The 15,832-nt window shown below is 38.8% G+C and overlaps 1 protein-coding gene across 1 annotated transcript in view; it reads left to right on the top strand.

Annotated features, from left to right (window-relative positions):
* Positions 1 to 15,832, top strand: part of LOC150076669 (kinesin-like protein KIF19) — a 47,843-nt gene that overhangs the window by 14,230 nt on the left and 17,781 nt on the right. Inside the window, exons 11-17 of the mRNA XM_090386601.1 lie at positions 4,596 to 4,642; positions 5,536 to 5,711; positions 6,152 to 6,233; positions 10,844 to 10,975; positions 11,075 to 11,101; positions 11,219 to 11,331; positions 11,676 to 11,782. Of these exons, the coding sequence (XP_090242727.1) occupies positions 4,596 to 4,642; positions 5,536 to 5,711; positions 6,152 to 6,233; positions 10,844 to 10,975; positions 11,075 to 11,101; positions 11,219 to 11,331; positions 11,676 to 11,782 (684 nt within the window). The remainder of the gene's footprint in view (positions 1 to 4,595; positions 4,643 to 5,535; positions 5,712 to 6,151; positions 6,234 to 10,843; positions 10,976 to 11,074; positions 11,102 to 11,218; positions 11,332 to 11,675; positions 11,783 to 15,832) is intronic.

Here is a 15,832-nt window from a genome sequence, read left to right as displayed (position 1 = left end):
TATTAGGAGAGTTTTAATCGGACATGTTTTCTATCAAAATTTATTGAACGTGGTAAAAAGTTTTCCAAAATAATCAAGACATTGGTTGGATGTTCATTTTGTTCCGTATATTCTCTTTTAACCTCAATGACTTATGCTGTTTGCAAAATTCAACATATATTTCTTACAAGTAAAAAGTTGTACACTCTACCTTTATATTGATAGATATATTTGCCTTTTAGTCCCTTTCTTTTTCTTAATAAAGAAGCGGGGTCCATTCTTAAGTTTGTTATCAGTGAATTGTTCTGTATGTCCGGGTATATCCAGCAAGTTCCATGCTGCGAAGCCTTGCGGTTGGGAGCCCATAATGGTCATCTTGCTTAGAGATGACACAAGGATGTTTTCGGACACGTGTGGACATGTGTTTATGTAAGGGGCGGCTCCTAGAACGTCAGTTCAACTCCGCCTCTTATCTCTGTGAAGAACAGTATCACTACAAATGGGCCAGATATGTGTGTGACGGAGGTTTGTGTGTATTCTGTGTGTGTTCTGTTGTTGTGTCTGGCCACTTGGCTACGCAGAAGCATCAGTCACCTGGACAGATGATTCTGGGTACTCGTCCACACCATGGGAAGGTGGGCCAGTTCCAGTAGATGGGACACCTATGGTCTCAGAGTATGAGACAACAAGAAAAAAAAATTCCTTCTCTGGGGCCCACTCCAGAGGGGGGGGGGGAACCCGAAAGGAAGAGAAGGAAAAGAATAATAATAATTAACTTTAACTAAGATAACAAAAAATAAAATAAAATAAAAATAAATAAATATATATACTAAGTATATATATATATTGGTTTTTAGCATATATACACAATCATACATACGCATATACCAAAAGCGAAAGGGGATAAAACCGAAGGAGGGAAGAGAGAGAGAGAGAGAGAGAGAGAGAGAGAGAGAGAGAGAGAGAGAGAGAGAGAGAGAGAGAGAAGAAAGAAAGAAAACCATTAAGAACGGCAGCATAAAAACACTTCGATGCCTCCAGCCAGATGGATTTGATCAGCCTTGTATCACTGGAATCATACTTTTCCTTAGTTCAAATACTTCTTTAGCAAATACCTGGAGCATCTGAAACTTACTACAGTCTCTTAAAAATATAGCTTCTTCTCCTGGAGCTATACTGTACTCTCAAGAATTTCACGTATCGCTGTCCTGGCATTGTCATATATTCGACAATCATATAGTATGTGCCGCTAGCCTTCCCTGGCCCCGCAAAAACAAAGGTCCGTGTTACTTAGTCCTAATGCATATAATTTCTCATTCATTGACCCGTGCCCTGTTAACAAAAATGACGACTGTAAACTAGGTGTAAACCAATTGCGAACTTTTTTTATCATTCAGAAAAGTCACGTTCGGGATAAACAAGTTGGTCACTCTTCCAGTAGTTATGGTATCCCATCTTGTCTGCCATAAATTGATTATTTCATTCATACATCTTTTCTTTTCGCCTCTACAGTCAGAGCGAATATTGATCTCTATATCAAAAAGTTCTGTAGGAATTTCCCTCTTAATACGGTAGCAAAAACCACGATACAACAAATGTAGATCCAAGGGTAGCGCTCCGGCCAACACCTGCAGCGCGGCAGTGGACACCGTTCTGCACACTCTTAGAATACCAAGAAGCATGATGCGTTGTATGGAATTTAGTTTAGCCCGAAACGTAGCTATTTTAACTCTATGGAACCAGGCTCCTGCAGCGTACGTAGTTATAGGGAGGAATACTGTCTTGTAATAGAGAAACCGTGTTTTGTGTGATAGGCCCCAGTCAGACTTTGAAATTCTAATGATAGCACCAGAAAATTTCCTGATTTTATTGCTTAAATATAATAAGTGCCGGTGAAATGATAACTTACTGTCCACAATAATTCCCAGGTATTTGGTATCAAGGACCATAGGTAACTGTACACCATTCAACTTGATCTGAGGAGGTCGATTTATATCTAAAGCTGTTTTAAATAACATCATTTTAATTTTGTAAGGACTAATAGCAAGCTGAAAGCTTTGAGCCCAAGAACTTAAGTCTGTCAGCACACTACTAGCTCTCTGTTCTAAGAGTGAGCGAGATCGTCCTGCAATTATAATTGTCAGATCATCTGCAAATGCCAGCACCTTACAACCAGGGAATGTGCGAACCAACCAATTCTGTAAGACTAGGTTCCAAATAAGGGGTCCCAAGACGGAGCCTTGAGAACACCCTCTCACAACCTGTTTTCGTAGCTCAAAGTGCTTGGACTTCACTAGCACATATCTATTTGAAAAGTAACTGTTGAAAAGCATATATAATTCCTTGGAACAATCAACGTTTCTTAACTGAGCCATCGCTGCCTCCCACCAAACAGTATCAAATGCCCCTTCGAAATCAACGTACATTGCTAATTCATATTTGGCTGTAGAATTCCCAATATGCATTCGAAGTGCCACTAGACAATCTTCACAGGATTTCCCAGGAATGAACCCATATTGCTGAGGCAATATCATATCCTGCTGCACTAGTAGGTCGGTTACCCATAATGCCATTAACCTTTCAAGGATTTTACCAAGGTTTGCCAAAAGATCGATAGGGCGATATGATTTAGGTTCAGATAGGTGGCTTCCCAGGTTTTCTCACTAACTTAAATAATGCAATCTTCCACTGCGTTGGAAACAGCCCTTCTGTTAGACATTTGTTATACATTAATAAAAGGATATTAGGTAACGTTTTATAGAACCTCGTTATAAATATATTCTCGACTAAATCAATTCCAGGGCATTTTGTGAGATTAAGCTTCTTCAAAACTCGTTCCATCGTAAACTCCGCAGTATGTTCTCTAGTTTTCGGACAGGTCTTTTGAGAAATAGTTGCCATGTTTTTGGATTTGGTTCCACATGTATGGTATCTTATGTAGGGCTTCGCCTGAGTTCAACTCCGCCTTGGTACACTGTGATGAATACAGAACTCTGTAAAAGGCCAGAAATGTGTGTAATGTTATGTTTCTACAGTGTCTATGTGTTGTTTAGTTGTTTCTGGCCACTTTGTCACTAAGATCACCTGGAAAGCCTGCCCAGTGTCCGTCTACCCCAGGGGAAGGTGGGCCATAACTACGCATGTACTGTAGCAGACCTCGACTAACTCATATCGAATGCACAAAACGAGTTTGGGATCATTCAAAAAGTAAAAAAGAAAAAAGAAAAAAACATCCTGCATCCACTGGTGGAGTGCAAGACCAGAGGATACCACGATTCCATACCTAGGGAGCACAAACCCAGGCCATAGCAAAATCCGCCTCGAGCGAAGGGTAAGGAGGCCAGCAAAAAAACATAATAATAAACAAATAAAAATAAAAATAAAGAATAAAACAAAGATGAAATAAATAGATAGATAGAAATAAAAAATAAAAATAAGACGTGAAATGTAAAAATGTGGGGACGGGGAATTGTAGGGACAGTGAAAGTGAAAGTTGGAAAAAGCCAGCTCGGTTTACAGTCCACCGCGTTATACAGTTCTTTTTTTTTTTCTTTTATAGTGATCCCTTTAAGAAAATCCATAGGTGGGATGAAGGAGGTTTATGACACAAGAAACTTGCTCACGCGTTGGACTTAAATTGCTGTAAGTTGAAATTTTCAGAATAAAACATATAGAGAAAGGTTCCAAGGTTCACAGGCGGACAGACAATTCTATATACCTATTCGATTTCTGTGTCAGTGATTTCTTCCATTTTCCAAATCTCCTGTCATTCCATGCTACTAGAGTAGTATAGGATTTTCAGAGATCGCCTGCAATCGGTTTGAAGAAATCTTTAAGAATTCTTTCACTCTCCGATGGTATTCAAATCCAGACCTTTCCAAACGAGTGATAATTTTGTACCCCTCCCCCGCCTCCGGATTTATAACTGGATTTTAGCTTATGTGAAAAGGCCGGCCACGCAATTTGATGTACTCGAGTTTATTGCCATTGATAACTGTTGAAGAATACGATACCTTTTATGGACGTTAGTTAACGCTCATAGCTACTATAGCTCTGTCTCTTTGCTGAATGGTCTTATCACCATAGGTAATTTCATCTCTGTTAGTATAAAGTGACTGAATGATTGAAAATGGATGGATGAATTTGATAGGACGCTCCCTAATGGAATCTCGAATTCCATTGTATATGAATATTTTCAGATTTACCTATAATCTTTTCGGTGGTTTGGAGTAAAACCCGTTTTTTTGGAAGGATGGCATAACATCTACTGAGGACGTGCTGTGTATATTGGAAGTAAAATTTGCTTCAAGAATTTCAGAAGATAAGGCATTCCGATTATCTGAACATCCCATCAACCTAGGAAAAAATCAATATAGATAATAATAGTAAAACTAAAATTTCAGATATGTACCATACTTGTAAACGGCAATTTATGTATAGTAGACTCTAAATAAATAAAATTTTATTTACAATAAACTATAATTATTGCGCAATACTGTATAATAATTAAAAACAAGCTGTTTAAATATTAGACATCACCAAGTGGTAATTACTTTACTTTTGAATTTGGTGTTTCCAGTAATTAATAAGAATTTATTTAATTAACGCTCTTTCAGATGGGAGACTGAGAAAGCCAAGAAGGAAGTGGAAAGCAGAGATATAGGTATGCTGCTTTTGGATTTATTTCTTCTAAAACCTTTCTTTATAAGGCACGATTAAAAAGAAACTTCAACTTTTTATGCACCAAATGTTTTTTTCTTGGAATAGAAGAAATATATGGCCAATGAAAAAAATCGATGAACACCATCTGGCGCATAGATTTCTTTGGACTTCTCTACGATGAACTTCAAAGATTTTTACGAGTCTGTCTGCATCACAAGAGCCTATCGTAGTTAACCAGATAAGAAATGCCCTTGGGCTTGTAATTTGGAAGATCCGTGAACAGAAATTTGTGTTTATTATTACTTATTGATATTTGAAATATATAGTTTAAGTTGGCCTTTTTTTTTCTAGAAAGATATTTCAATTTATTTGCCCATCATATTTTTGTTTTTATTCATCGATTCCATTTTTAAAAAATTACCTTTTTTACATTTTTAATTAAATTAGTTTCTCGAAAATAAATTTTGCCTGAGGTCCAAAGACAACAAACATCGGCCTATCCACAAAATCTAAAGATAGAAAAATGATAAAACTTATTTGTTCAATGGCGCTGATCGTGGACTGGTCCAGTGAACCATTATTTAGGATGACGACAGTGTGATAATGCAGGCTGGGACTTGTTCAGGTGTAGTCCTGCAATAGCAGTCCCATAGCACCAGCTATAAATGAATATTTCAACATTTCGCCTTGAGTTTAAAAACAAAAATGAAAACTTTTAAGTGCGGAGGAATATTGATACAAGCGATAAGATACAACATTATCAATGACATTATCGGCCCTTTTTCTGTTCGATCTGTTGGTGTTTATGGCCCTCTGGTAACTCTCTTTGTTCCTAGATGGGAAATGAACTGGTAACACTGTTATAATCTTTGATTCGTTGTATGAACCATTCAGATCGCCGATGGGACAGAGTTGCTCGTCAACCCGATGAGAATCAGCCCGAACACGTGAGACAGGCGTGGGAAGACATGCAATACGTTCAAGATGAACACCAAAAGTACTTAATGCTGAGAGAAGACGCTGAAGCAGTGTACAAAGAATGTAAGGAGAGGACATTCTTATTGACGGAGGTAAGACACACAAAATCACAAGACAGATAGATAATGAGGATGGACTTTGTAATAATTTCATTAAGAATTGGTTGTGTAAAAATATTTTGGTATAAAATAATTGTGTGCAATTTGTCGTTAAGAGAGCTAAAACGTGTTCAAAATAAATAATCTAACGCTTTACTACTTACAACGGGGGTGGAGTGAAATTAAGAGAATGCGAAAGGGACTAGGTTTCTTATTATTTATAAATTAATTTATCAGAAATAAATTTAACAGTGCAGTATAGAATCGAAATGGACTGTGATATTTTTTAATGCTCCTTCCCCATCTGTGCCCTTTCCTTAATTCTTTAAGTGACGAGGAAGACTAAAGGAACAGTAGATATCTCGAGGTCGTTAATTATTGCTTCAATGTCAACTTAATAGTATTTTCAGTACAGTTATAATTTTTTCTTCCAGTCGCTTCCAGAAAGAGCCAGTAGCGAAGAGCAGCGTGAATTATTAAACCTGTTAACGAGGGTACACGAGCTGGAGGTGGAGAGTATCCTTTTCATTAAAGTATACTGATATGTATGATCATAAAAAAATTCTTAGTTTAGAAATGGAAGATTTACCTCTATGTCTTGTAGTGAGGTGTTCTACAAGACATCATAGAGGTAAATCTTCAATTTCTAAATTAATTTACTTATAACGTAGAACGTATTGAGCCATTGCTGCTTCGTTAGCTATTAAGAAAAATTCTTATTACCACATAATTTGAAAAATAATTTAGACCAAGTCGTCAAATCTAAAAACTTTTTTTTTTCTGTGAGACATGGTTCATGTGTCACGACGCCAAATTGTAAAAATGTGTCACTTCTCTTAATTCTTGACTCGTATCTCTTGTTTACATTTATTTGTCATGATTGATATGAACTTCTGAAGTTGCATGTATATTTGTGAACTGAATGGGGAACTTTTTGGGAAGTTTAGACCTTTTCGCAGTTAAGTTAGTTCTATTAGTTTGACTAGTCGTATTTGTATTCAGTAGTAAAGTAAAAAGGCGAGCTGGAGACATGTATGAAGTAATGAAATGCATATGGCGTACACACAGTAAGAATATATCCAACTCCGTGACATAACGCGGCCTCGGCAATGCCCTTACCCAACCAAAAAACCCGATTTGGAGGGGGGGGGGGGTTCTATCTACGCCTGAGACCGACTAACTTAGCCATGGAGCGAGTGGTGTGGAGGAGTACCCAGAATCATCTCTCCAGGTGACTGATGCTTCTGGGTAGCCAAGTAGCCAGAACACAACAACAGAACATCACACTACTCACACAAATCTACACCAATCAGATTTCTGGCCATTTTACAGAGACACGAGGCGAAGTTGAACAGACGTTCCAGGTGCCGCCCCACGGAGCAAAAAAAAAAAAAGAAAAAAAAGCCCCATGGTCTGGAGTTAATCCTAGCAAATGCAGCTCTATTTCCTTTGCAGCTTCCAGGAAAACTAAGGCTTTAGTTAATCAATATTCATTAAGGAGATGCCGATTTCCAGAGTTAACGAAGTTAGGGTTCTGGGAGTTACTTTTACCGCTGCATGTGGGTTTAATAAACATGTTTGGAATATATTAAACCAAGCGAAAAAACAAATTGGCTTCATTAAACGGCAGACGTACAGATTTCAAGATCCTCAGTTCTCTGTGCTCCTATTCAAAACAACTGTACTCCCTATACTGGAGTTTGCTTCTCCTATATGTAACCCACACTATGCATACTTGATACAGCAAATAGAATCGCTCCAGATGAAATTTATCCACTATCTTTCCAGACGTAACCCCATGTTTTACCACAGAATCTTCTACCGGAATCTCTGTTCCTACTTCAAGCTTCAATCTCTGGAAACTCGGCGAACTGTTCTTGATTTAAAACTGTTGTACCACATCTTCGCTGGTTCAACCTACCTGCCGGAGCTTCTGTACTATATTGACCTTCACGCTCCAGCGGTGGCTGCTAGACAGAAGATTACATTCCACATCGGTAATTCTAGATTGGAGATATCCAGGAACTCCTTCTTCAAAAGAACATTGGCACTCATGAACAAGTTTGACTTGGATATGGCTGTGAACAAGAAACAGTTTCACAGAACTATTTGGAGTAGGTTGACTGGTTGACGGATGAATTCTGGGCTAAAGCTGTCCTCATTAATTCGTGTGTGTGTGTGTGTGTGTGTGTGTGTGTGTGTGTGTGTGTGTGTGTGTGTGTGTGTGTGTGTGTGTGTGTGTGTGTGATGATGTCTCCTGCAGCAATCTGCTGTCTGCGATTTTTCATGGCGCTGGACTTGACGTCATGAATACCTTTTTTATTTCAGTGAATTGGACTTTACCCGTTTGAATGAACAATCATTGTACAAAGTGTATTATTCTACTATTTATTTTTATGTTTTGTGAATTTTGTTCTGTTATTACACGTTAACTGGGCGCATGCCTGTTGTGTATATATGTTAAAAAATAAATAAAGCTCCTGGCATTATTGACAGAATTCGAACCCGGGCCTTTTCCACTTGGTGTGGAAGGACAGTGACTATGTCACTGTGTTACTAGCTCAGACGTATCAGCTGGCTGTCATCCTATCACCCTTCTCACCATTGCACCGGCTGGCAGAAGGGGATCGTGCATGCCAGCCATTGCGTTGATTATCTTCGACCTTTGCTCATCTTGAAGGGGTCACCTGGAATATAGAATGGCATCAAGTGATCATCAGCGATGAATACCGCTTCTGCTTAGGGCTCAACGACAGACACATACAAAAAAATCAAATTATTATTGTAGGGTTTCCCGTAATTAAATACATTAACCCGTATTTGTGTCTGTAAATTGCGTATGCTCTATGGTTGATTTGCCTGTTTTGCTGGACGAAAAAAACCCCAGTTACTGGGGAGAGAAACCTTGCTATCTACGCCTGAGACCAACTAACTCAGCCACGGAGTGAAAAAAGCCCATTAAAGTTCCTCGCGTCATCGACGGGATTCGAACCCAGGCCTTTTCCACCCGGTGTGGGGAGGACGGTGACGATACCGGTGTCGATGAGGTGGTGAATGAATCATCCTAGCGCCACTGATGAAAGCCATACTGTACGCCCTGCGGCAGTCTGACTTCTCGCCACTCTGTCGCCGAGATTCTGGGATCCGCCGCTCTCTCCTTTCTTACTGGGGTGCCTAACATCATTTATTAAATACAACGCCCACCATAGCGGTTTCGTCTGAATGTTTTCCTTGTATGTGCATACTGCCTTGACTAGCCCAGGTCCTCGGGTTTCACCTCCATCGAGCACGTGTGGGCTATGATTGAACGCCATCTGCAGAGCATTAGGAAAAAGACATACGCAGCACTCTGGAGCACTAGACAAGAACTCACCGGTCTCTGAAGCCCTCATCTCATGATTCAATACATCCTTAAATGCGTTACACCGATTCCGTTGTACGCATCGACTATCTGGTCATCGGCCCCCGAGAACAACATCAAGGCCTTCTTAGGAGTAGAATACTGGCTCCTGAGATGGCTAAACAAGATCGCCGGGAAACCGTTTACCATCTCAAGAGCGGTCTTGTCTGCCAATCTGGATATCACACCCTGGAAGTATATCATCACAACCAGAAACATCTTAACTCTGGCAAAGCTACTAACGGAGAGAACAGATGCGCCGAAAGTGGGAAACGTGATCACTCGCCCTCGGATGACACGACCGAGAATAAACAGAGAAGAACCAAGTCTCATGTGCCAACTGACTCAATTGGACTCTCTGGGGAGATTTTTCCCAGCAAATACTGTGAATTATATTAATAATTTAAATATAGATGCAGAGAAACTATGTACAGACAAAATGTATAGGACAGAAATCTTTGGTAATGTGTACCTGCAGGTACAAATATAATAGGAAGACTAATTTGATAATTTATATAATAATATTTAGCATTTAACAACCATTCGCAATTAATCCATTAACACATATTCTGTGTTTTCTCATCTCCAAATATTGTAAATAAGTTCATGTAAATATGCTTGTAAATACTGATATAATGTAACCACACCCTCTAGCCACGTGCTGTCCATGGGTGTCTCGTAAGAGAAATAAACAGATAATAATAATAAAAATAATAAAAGAGCCAGCACAGGACACAGATATTCTGCAGTACCAGGTGCAATCAGTTTGATGGGAAATACTACAGGAGGCTAATCGACACCGACTCATTCCGAGACTCTTAGCTCATTGTATTATAATGGAGATCAATCTGTCCATTGAAATCATCATTTTGTATCATGAAATGTCTTACACACACACACACACACACACACACACACACACACACACACACACACACACACACACACACATTAGCATCTGCAACTTTTATCGTACGTTCCTTAACTCTCTACTGTAGTTACTCTAAGCATAATCTCTGTATTCCTCTTCCTTCAAGGTGTTTCAGTTTCAATACCAGAGAATGTAAAATACTCACTGATTGAAAGAAAGCTTCCTACGATTCATTGTGAACTTCTTCCTCTAATTTGAATTTATGGCCCCTAGTTCTAGGATCGTGTATAACAGTGAAAATTTCATCTTCATTTTAATAATCCTTCTTTAGAATGTTATAATACACCTCAATCAGTTCCCCCTCTAAGATGTCTGGTGGCCAAGCTTTGGAGCCTACGTATTCGAGGTCTTTTCTCATGCGGCTGCCCTTTTATAGATCTCACTAAGCAGTGAGATCTTTGAACTCTTTAAAACTTCAAAACTTTTTCTAATAAACAAGCTGAATTACAGTATCATTAATTTCGTACTACTCAATCTCACTCTCACTGCTTCTCACTGTGAAGGGTGTACCGTTTTGTGATGCTTGGACTATGAATGTCTTGGATTATGAATCTTTGGAGGTGTTTTTGGAAAAATTACTTATTTGGACTGTCTCCTGTTTTTTTGGATTATCAGCTACACGAAGAAGCTAGTTGTAACCTTTTAGGTATGATCTAATAGGCTTACTTTTCAGTGGCCCTCGTTGCAAGAATTTTATTTTCAATAGTATATCAGGCTCCTTAAAAGAATCATTTCTGTACCAGGGATTTTACCTGGAGTAATCTGAAATTGTATTTTCCTTAATAACCGTTCCAGAAATGGAGATGCAGGCCGATCAGTTGCTACGAGATCACGAACTTCGACAGAGAGATTTAATGATCATCAGGTATGACAGACAGAGGCAGCTGTGTGACGAAATCATTACGAAGCAGAGAGCACTGATTGATGGTAAGCTTTTATACTAATTAGGTATATTATGGGTCATTCTTTTTAAGTTTTCTAAATCAAAATATAAATGCATAATGAATTTGTTTTTGCCTTTTCTAGCTTTGGTATCAGGAAAAGGAAAACAATGTAAGTATTAGATTAAGCCACCGTTTTTATCTGACTAATCATGATTTCCTCATTAACGATAAATTACATCTTTACTGAATTGTAATAACGGATTTACTTTGGTCTTCATTTTATTAGCTCCAACAAGGAAGGAGCTGTCCGAATTGTACCGTATCTACCAACAAGAAATGCAAGACCTTAACAGTGGCCGTGAATCGGTGACCAGACATCTGACCATCAATCCATACCGTGTAGGTGTTATTTCTTTAATTCAAGGATGGTAATATTACTTAGAATCTCATGGAAGCATTTTTAAAAAAGGGTTTAAACACTTCTCCGCCTGAATGTTTTTATATTTTACTTTGTTGTTATTATGATAGTGAATATGAACATGCTTTCCCCCTACGTTAATTACTGCTACCTTGGTTAAGAAAATGGAGTAGACAAAAGATTTACCACAATCAATTCAATTCAAAAATGTAATAACCTTATACTTTTCTAGGTCAATCCCTAATTTTGCTATTTTAACTTTATGTATTTTAACTTAATGTAATCAGTAGTTAAAAGAAGCGATATTTTGTATTTACTCTTTTAGCCAAGCTCTGTGCTAGGGTTGAGACCTCTAGGATCCAGTGAAAGTATGATGGAGCTCAACAACCTTGGAAGGAATAAAAGTTCTGACAGTTTGCCTCCCATAAGTAGGTAAGATCTTTTTAGGTAAGCAATGGTAAAATAATTATTCGTACAAAAGACAAAATTTTAAAAATGCATACACTGATTGTCACAGATTTACTGCAGGCGATGCTCATAACTGAAGAAATGTCTTCAATTGCCATAGGAGCATGTCCTGTGACTTTCAATGATATTGAGAATGAAGGATGACCTTCTGAAAACACTTTTAGGTGCTCTTTTAATTTCTTGCTATACAATACTCTGATTTTTAACGTCCCTCACTCATCATATCAACCACCATCTCTTATAGCAAAATTCAAAAGTTCGGAGAACGGAGTATAAAAGATAGATACAATTTATTTTTTTTTTATGTATTCACCCCAAAGTTCACTACACTTATTACGTTTAATCAGCAAAGAGTTTAATTCCCCTCTCCCCCAAAAATTCTTCAGGTTGGGCATCGAACCTGGCTTCCACAGCTGCTGCTTTTAGCTCTTCATCATCTTTAAAATGAATTCCACAAATATGAGACTTGAGGTTTCTGAACTGATAATAGTCACTTTTGGTCAGATCTTGTCTTTATGGGGAGTGGTTTAATTGTTCAAATCCACATTCATGAATTTTACCTGTGCAACCCGGGTTTTGTGCTCGAATGCATTGTCATGGAGAAGAAAATTCGGATGACCCAAGTTTTAGGTGTAAGGTTATTAACTAAACAACCCTTTTTCCAAAAAATTGTGACCAGAACTTTTCCATTTGTTTGTTGAATTCGAAACTTTTTCGGGGCAGGGTACCCTTTTGCTTCCACTGCAGGGTTTCTATGGATTCAGGATCATAAAAATGTAGCCAATTTTCATCACCAACTAAATTGAATAAAAATCTCTCTGGATTAGCAAGAATTAATTTTAAGTTTCCTTTTGATGACTCCATCCACCCATAGACGGAAAGGTTTCTGAGAAGCCATCTTACACAAAATGGAGACATTCCCAAATGCTCATGTATTATTGTTAAAATGCTTCCATTGGAAATATTAAGTACTTTTTCAAGCTCAAACACTTTAATTCTTCTACTTTCTATTTTTTTTTCTTCAACAAAGGCAACTGTTTCAGAATAGATTGCTTCAGATCATTCTTAATGACTCCCATTCTCCTTTGAACTTTGCCGAATATCTTGCAACAGTAGCATAACTGGGTGATTCATCCCCAAACACTCTAATCACTCTTTCATGGATTTGTTTAGAATCTTTGCCCTCTTGGATCAAATATTTGACTACTGAACGATGTTCGATTTGCTAGATATTCATTCTGCTTTTTCCACCTACTGACAAACAAAATTAAATTTTCGAAACTGCATACAAGCATTGAATGAAAAATGCCATGATCAAGTAGCATTGCTTATCTACGAGGGGTGATCATTTAATTCGAGGATTAGTGCAAGGTTTTATGTTTACTACACGAACTTTCCATAACTGCCTCTATAAGGGCTCTCCCTGATCACTACTGAGCAGACTCTGTGTGCGCGTGCCAGTAATTGTCGAGCTACTGTTGCATGAAGAGTTTTTTTCTTTTAGCCGCGTGTTACTGATGATCGTTTTGAAGCAATTATCGTGTCAGACATATGGATTGAACAGGCGATATGTGATTCGTTATTGTGTCAGACGGAGCTTAAATGCATCGGAAACAGTTAAAGAGATGAATGAAGCGTATGGCAATGAGCGTCTTGGTAGGATGGCCATATTCCGGTGAGGCCGAACTTTCTTGTGTGACGGTTTTTCCATCAAGACAATGTCATACGAGTAATATTGCACAGGCAGTGATCACTGCCATAGGTGCCGAGGTTCTGCCACATCCCCCTTATGCATCGGACATAGCCCCGTATGAGTTTTTCCTGTTTCCACGTCTGAATAAAGCTCTGAAAGGCATCTGATATAACGATAATTGCAGAGCCACAACGGAAGCACTTCGCAGTCTTTCGAAAAAATGTTTGCAAGAAGCATTTAATGCGTGGGTACTAGGGTAGCGAAAGCGAGTAAAGTTCAAGGGAGAGTATTTTAGCCATAATTATGAAAGCTTCCCTGGACTCAGGGGAGGTCCCCATGGACTGGAGATGTGCGAATGTGTCCCCAATTCACAAAGGGGGATCAGAGTGACCACGAGTAATTACAGTCCTGTTAGTATAACTTCTGTTCCAGAGAAAATAATGGAGTTACTGGTTAAAGAGGTAATGCAGGTCATCTAAACCAGACTGCAGTTAAGTTCAGACACAAGTTAAGGGAAAGTCCTGTCTGAAAAATTTGATTGGATACTATGATATGGTTACAAAGGAACTGGATGGGATGCAAAAAATAATTTTGATATCATGTACTTGGATTTCAGGAAAGCTTTTGATACTGTTGCACATGGAAGACTGCTGTATAAATTGTAGCGGTATGATGTTAAGGGCAAGTTGCTACAATGGATAAAGGATGGTTGAGTGGGCAGAGAGTGGTACTCAGTGGACACTGCTCTTAGTGGACTAATGTTATTAGTGTAGGGCCCCAGGATTCGGTGCTGGACCCATTGTTGTTTTCGGTATTTATCAATGATATTAATGAAGGTATATCAGGGTTAATGTCTAAGTTTGCAGACAATACGAAGGTTGGCAGGGTTGTTAATGACAGTAATGATAGTACGCTACTGCAACAGGATCTAGAAAAGTTGAGGAGATACGCTGAGAGTTGGCAACTGAAGATCAACATCAACAAATGTAAAATACTGCATATGGGTAGCAGTAACCCCGGAGTAAAGTACCAACTAGGTGGTACTACATATGGATTGAACAGGCGATATACACTCAGGGTATATCGTCTCGGGGTATATCCGTCATACACTCAGGGTAGTGGAGAATGAAAAGGACGGGTAATTGTGCAGTCAGATATGAAGTTTTCTGAGCAGTGCAGACAGGCAGCAAGGGTAGCTCATGGTGCCTTGTCAATAATATACAGGAATTTTACTAGCAGGAATAAGGAGGTGATTGTCCCCTTGTATAAGGCAATGGTCTTTCTACTCCTTGAGCACTGCATATAGGTCTGGAGGCCTCATTTTAGCAAGGATGTGAAGCTGCTGGAACGAGTACAGAGAAGGGCAAAAAGACTGGTGAGTGGAACAAAGGGTTGCTGTTACCAAGAAAGGCTTGAGTTCTGAAAATTGCAACGCCTGGAGACTAGGCACCTGCGAGGTGATCTGATTGAGGTGTATAAGGCTTTGAATGGTTTGAGCAAGCTGAATGCTGATGGGATTTTTCCTCTTGCTCAAATTACTCTCCTGAGGGGGCATACATTCAAATTGAGAGAAGACATTGTAGAATATATGTGCAGATATTTGCCTTTAGTCAGCGGGTGGTTGATAGTTGGAACAAACTTCCATCTGTTGCAGTGTTGGAACTTAAACAACTTTAAGTAATTTCAAGGCAGAACTAGACAAAAATTTGGAGTGGATGGATGGGTGAAATGGGAAGGGTTTTTTTTCCCGCTGATGCTATATAAGCCCCACTTTCTGGCATCATATACCTCTACTAATGCTAATGCTGATTTCGAGAAGGAGAAATACACAGAAGATTCAGATGATGATGACAATTAAGATAAGATCTTGCACCAGTCCGCGAAGTAAACGATCACCCCTCATATATCACAGCAACTCATAATACTTTCCGGGTTTAGTATTTAGCTAGTTGTAAGATGTTACAGGTAATCGATTTGGTACACTGTGTAGCTGATTTCGATTTGAAAAATATCCCTGAAGAATTTCCTTCAATTGCGAAGACGACTCAGTTGGGCTGTTATCAGGTGGGCCTGGATTACAACACAGTACATGCATTGCATATGTGCAGCCCATACGATGGCACCTGTATATCACTAGTCTTAAAAGAGAATAAAAATATTTCACATTTGGGTTTTGTCTCAATATTGATAAAAAAAACTTAACTTAAGTTTGATTTACTGTTAACATACTGACAGAGAACTGCATATTTCATCATCGAATTTTGCGGAAGGAGACATTCGACTTGTTTTGTTTTAACTGACGAAAAATAAACTGATATGCA

This window comes from Mastigoproctus giganteus, chromosome 12 (genome assembly GCF_048544385.1).
Source record: "Mastigoproctus giganteus isolate SK-2022 chromosome 12, ASM4854438v1, whole genome shotgun sequence".
NCBI lineage: Eukaryota > Metazoa > Arthropoda > Arachnida > Uropygi > Thelyphonidae > Mastigoproctus > Mastigoproctus giganteus.
Note: the sequence above shows the minus strand (reverse complement) of the source record. Positions and strands in the feature narration are given on the sequence as shown.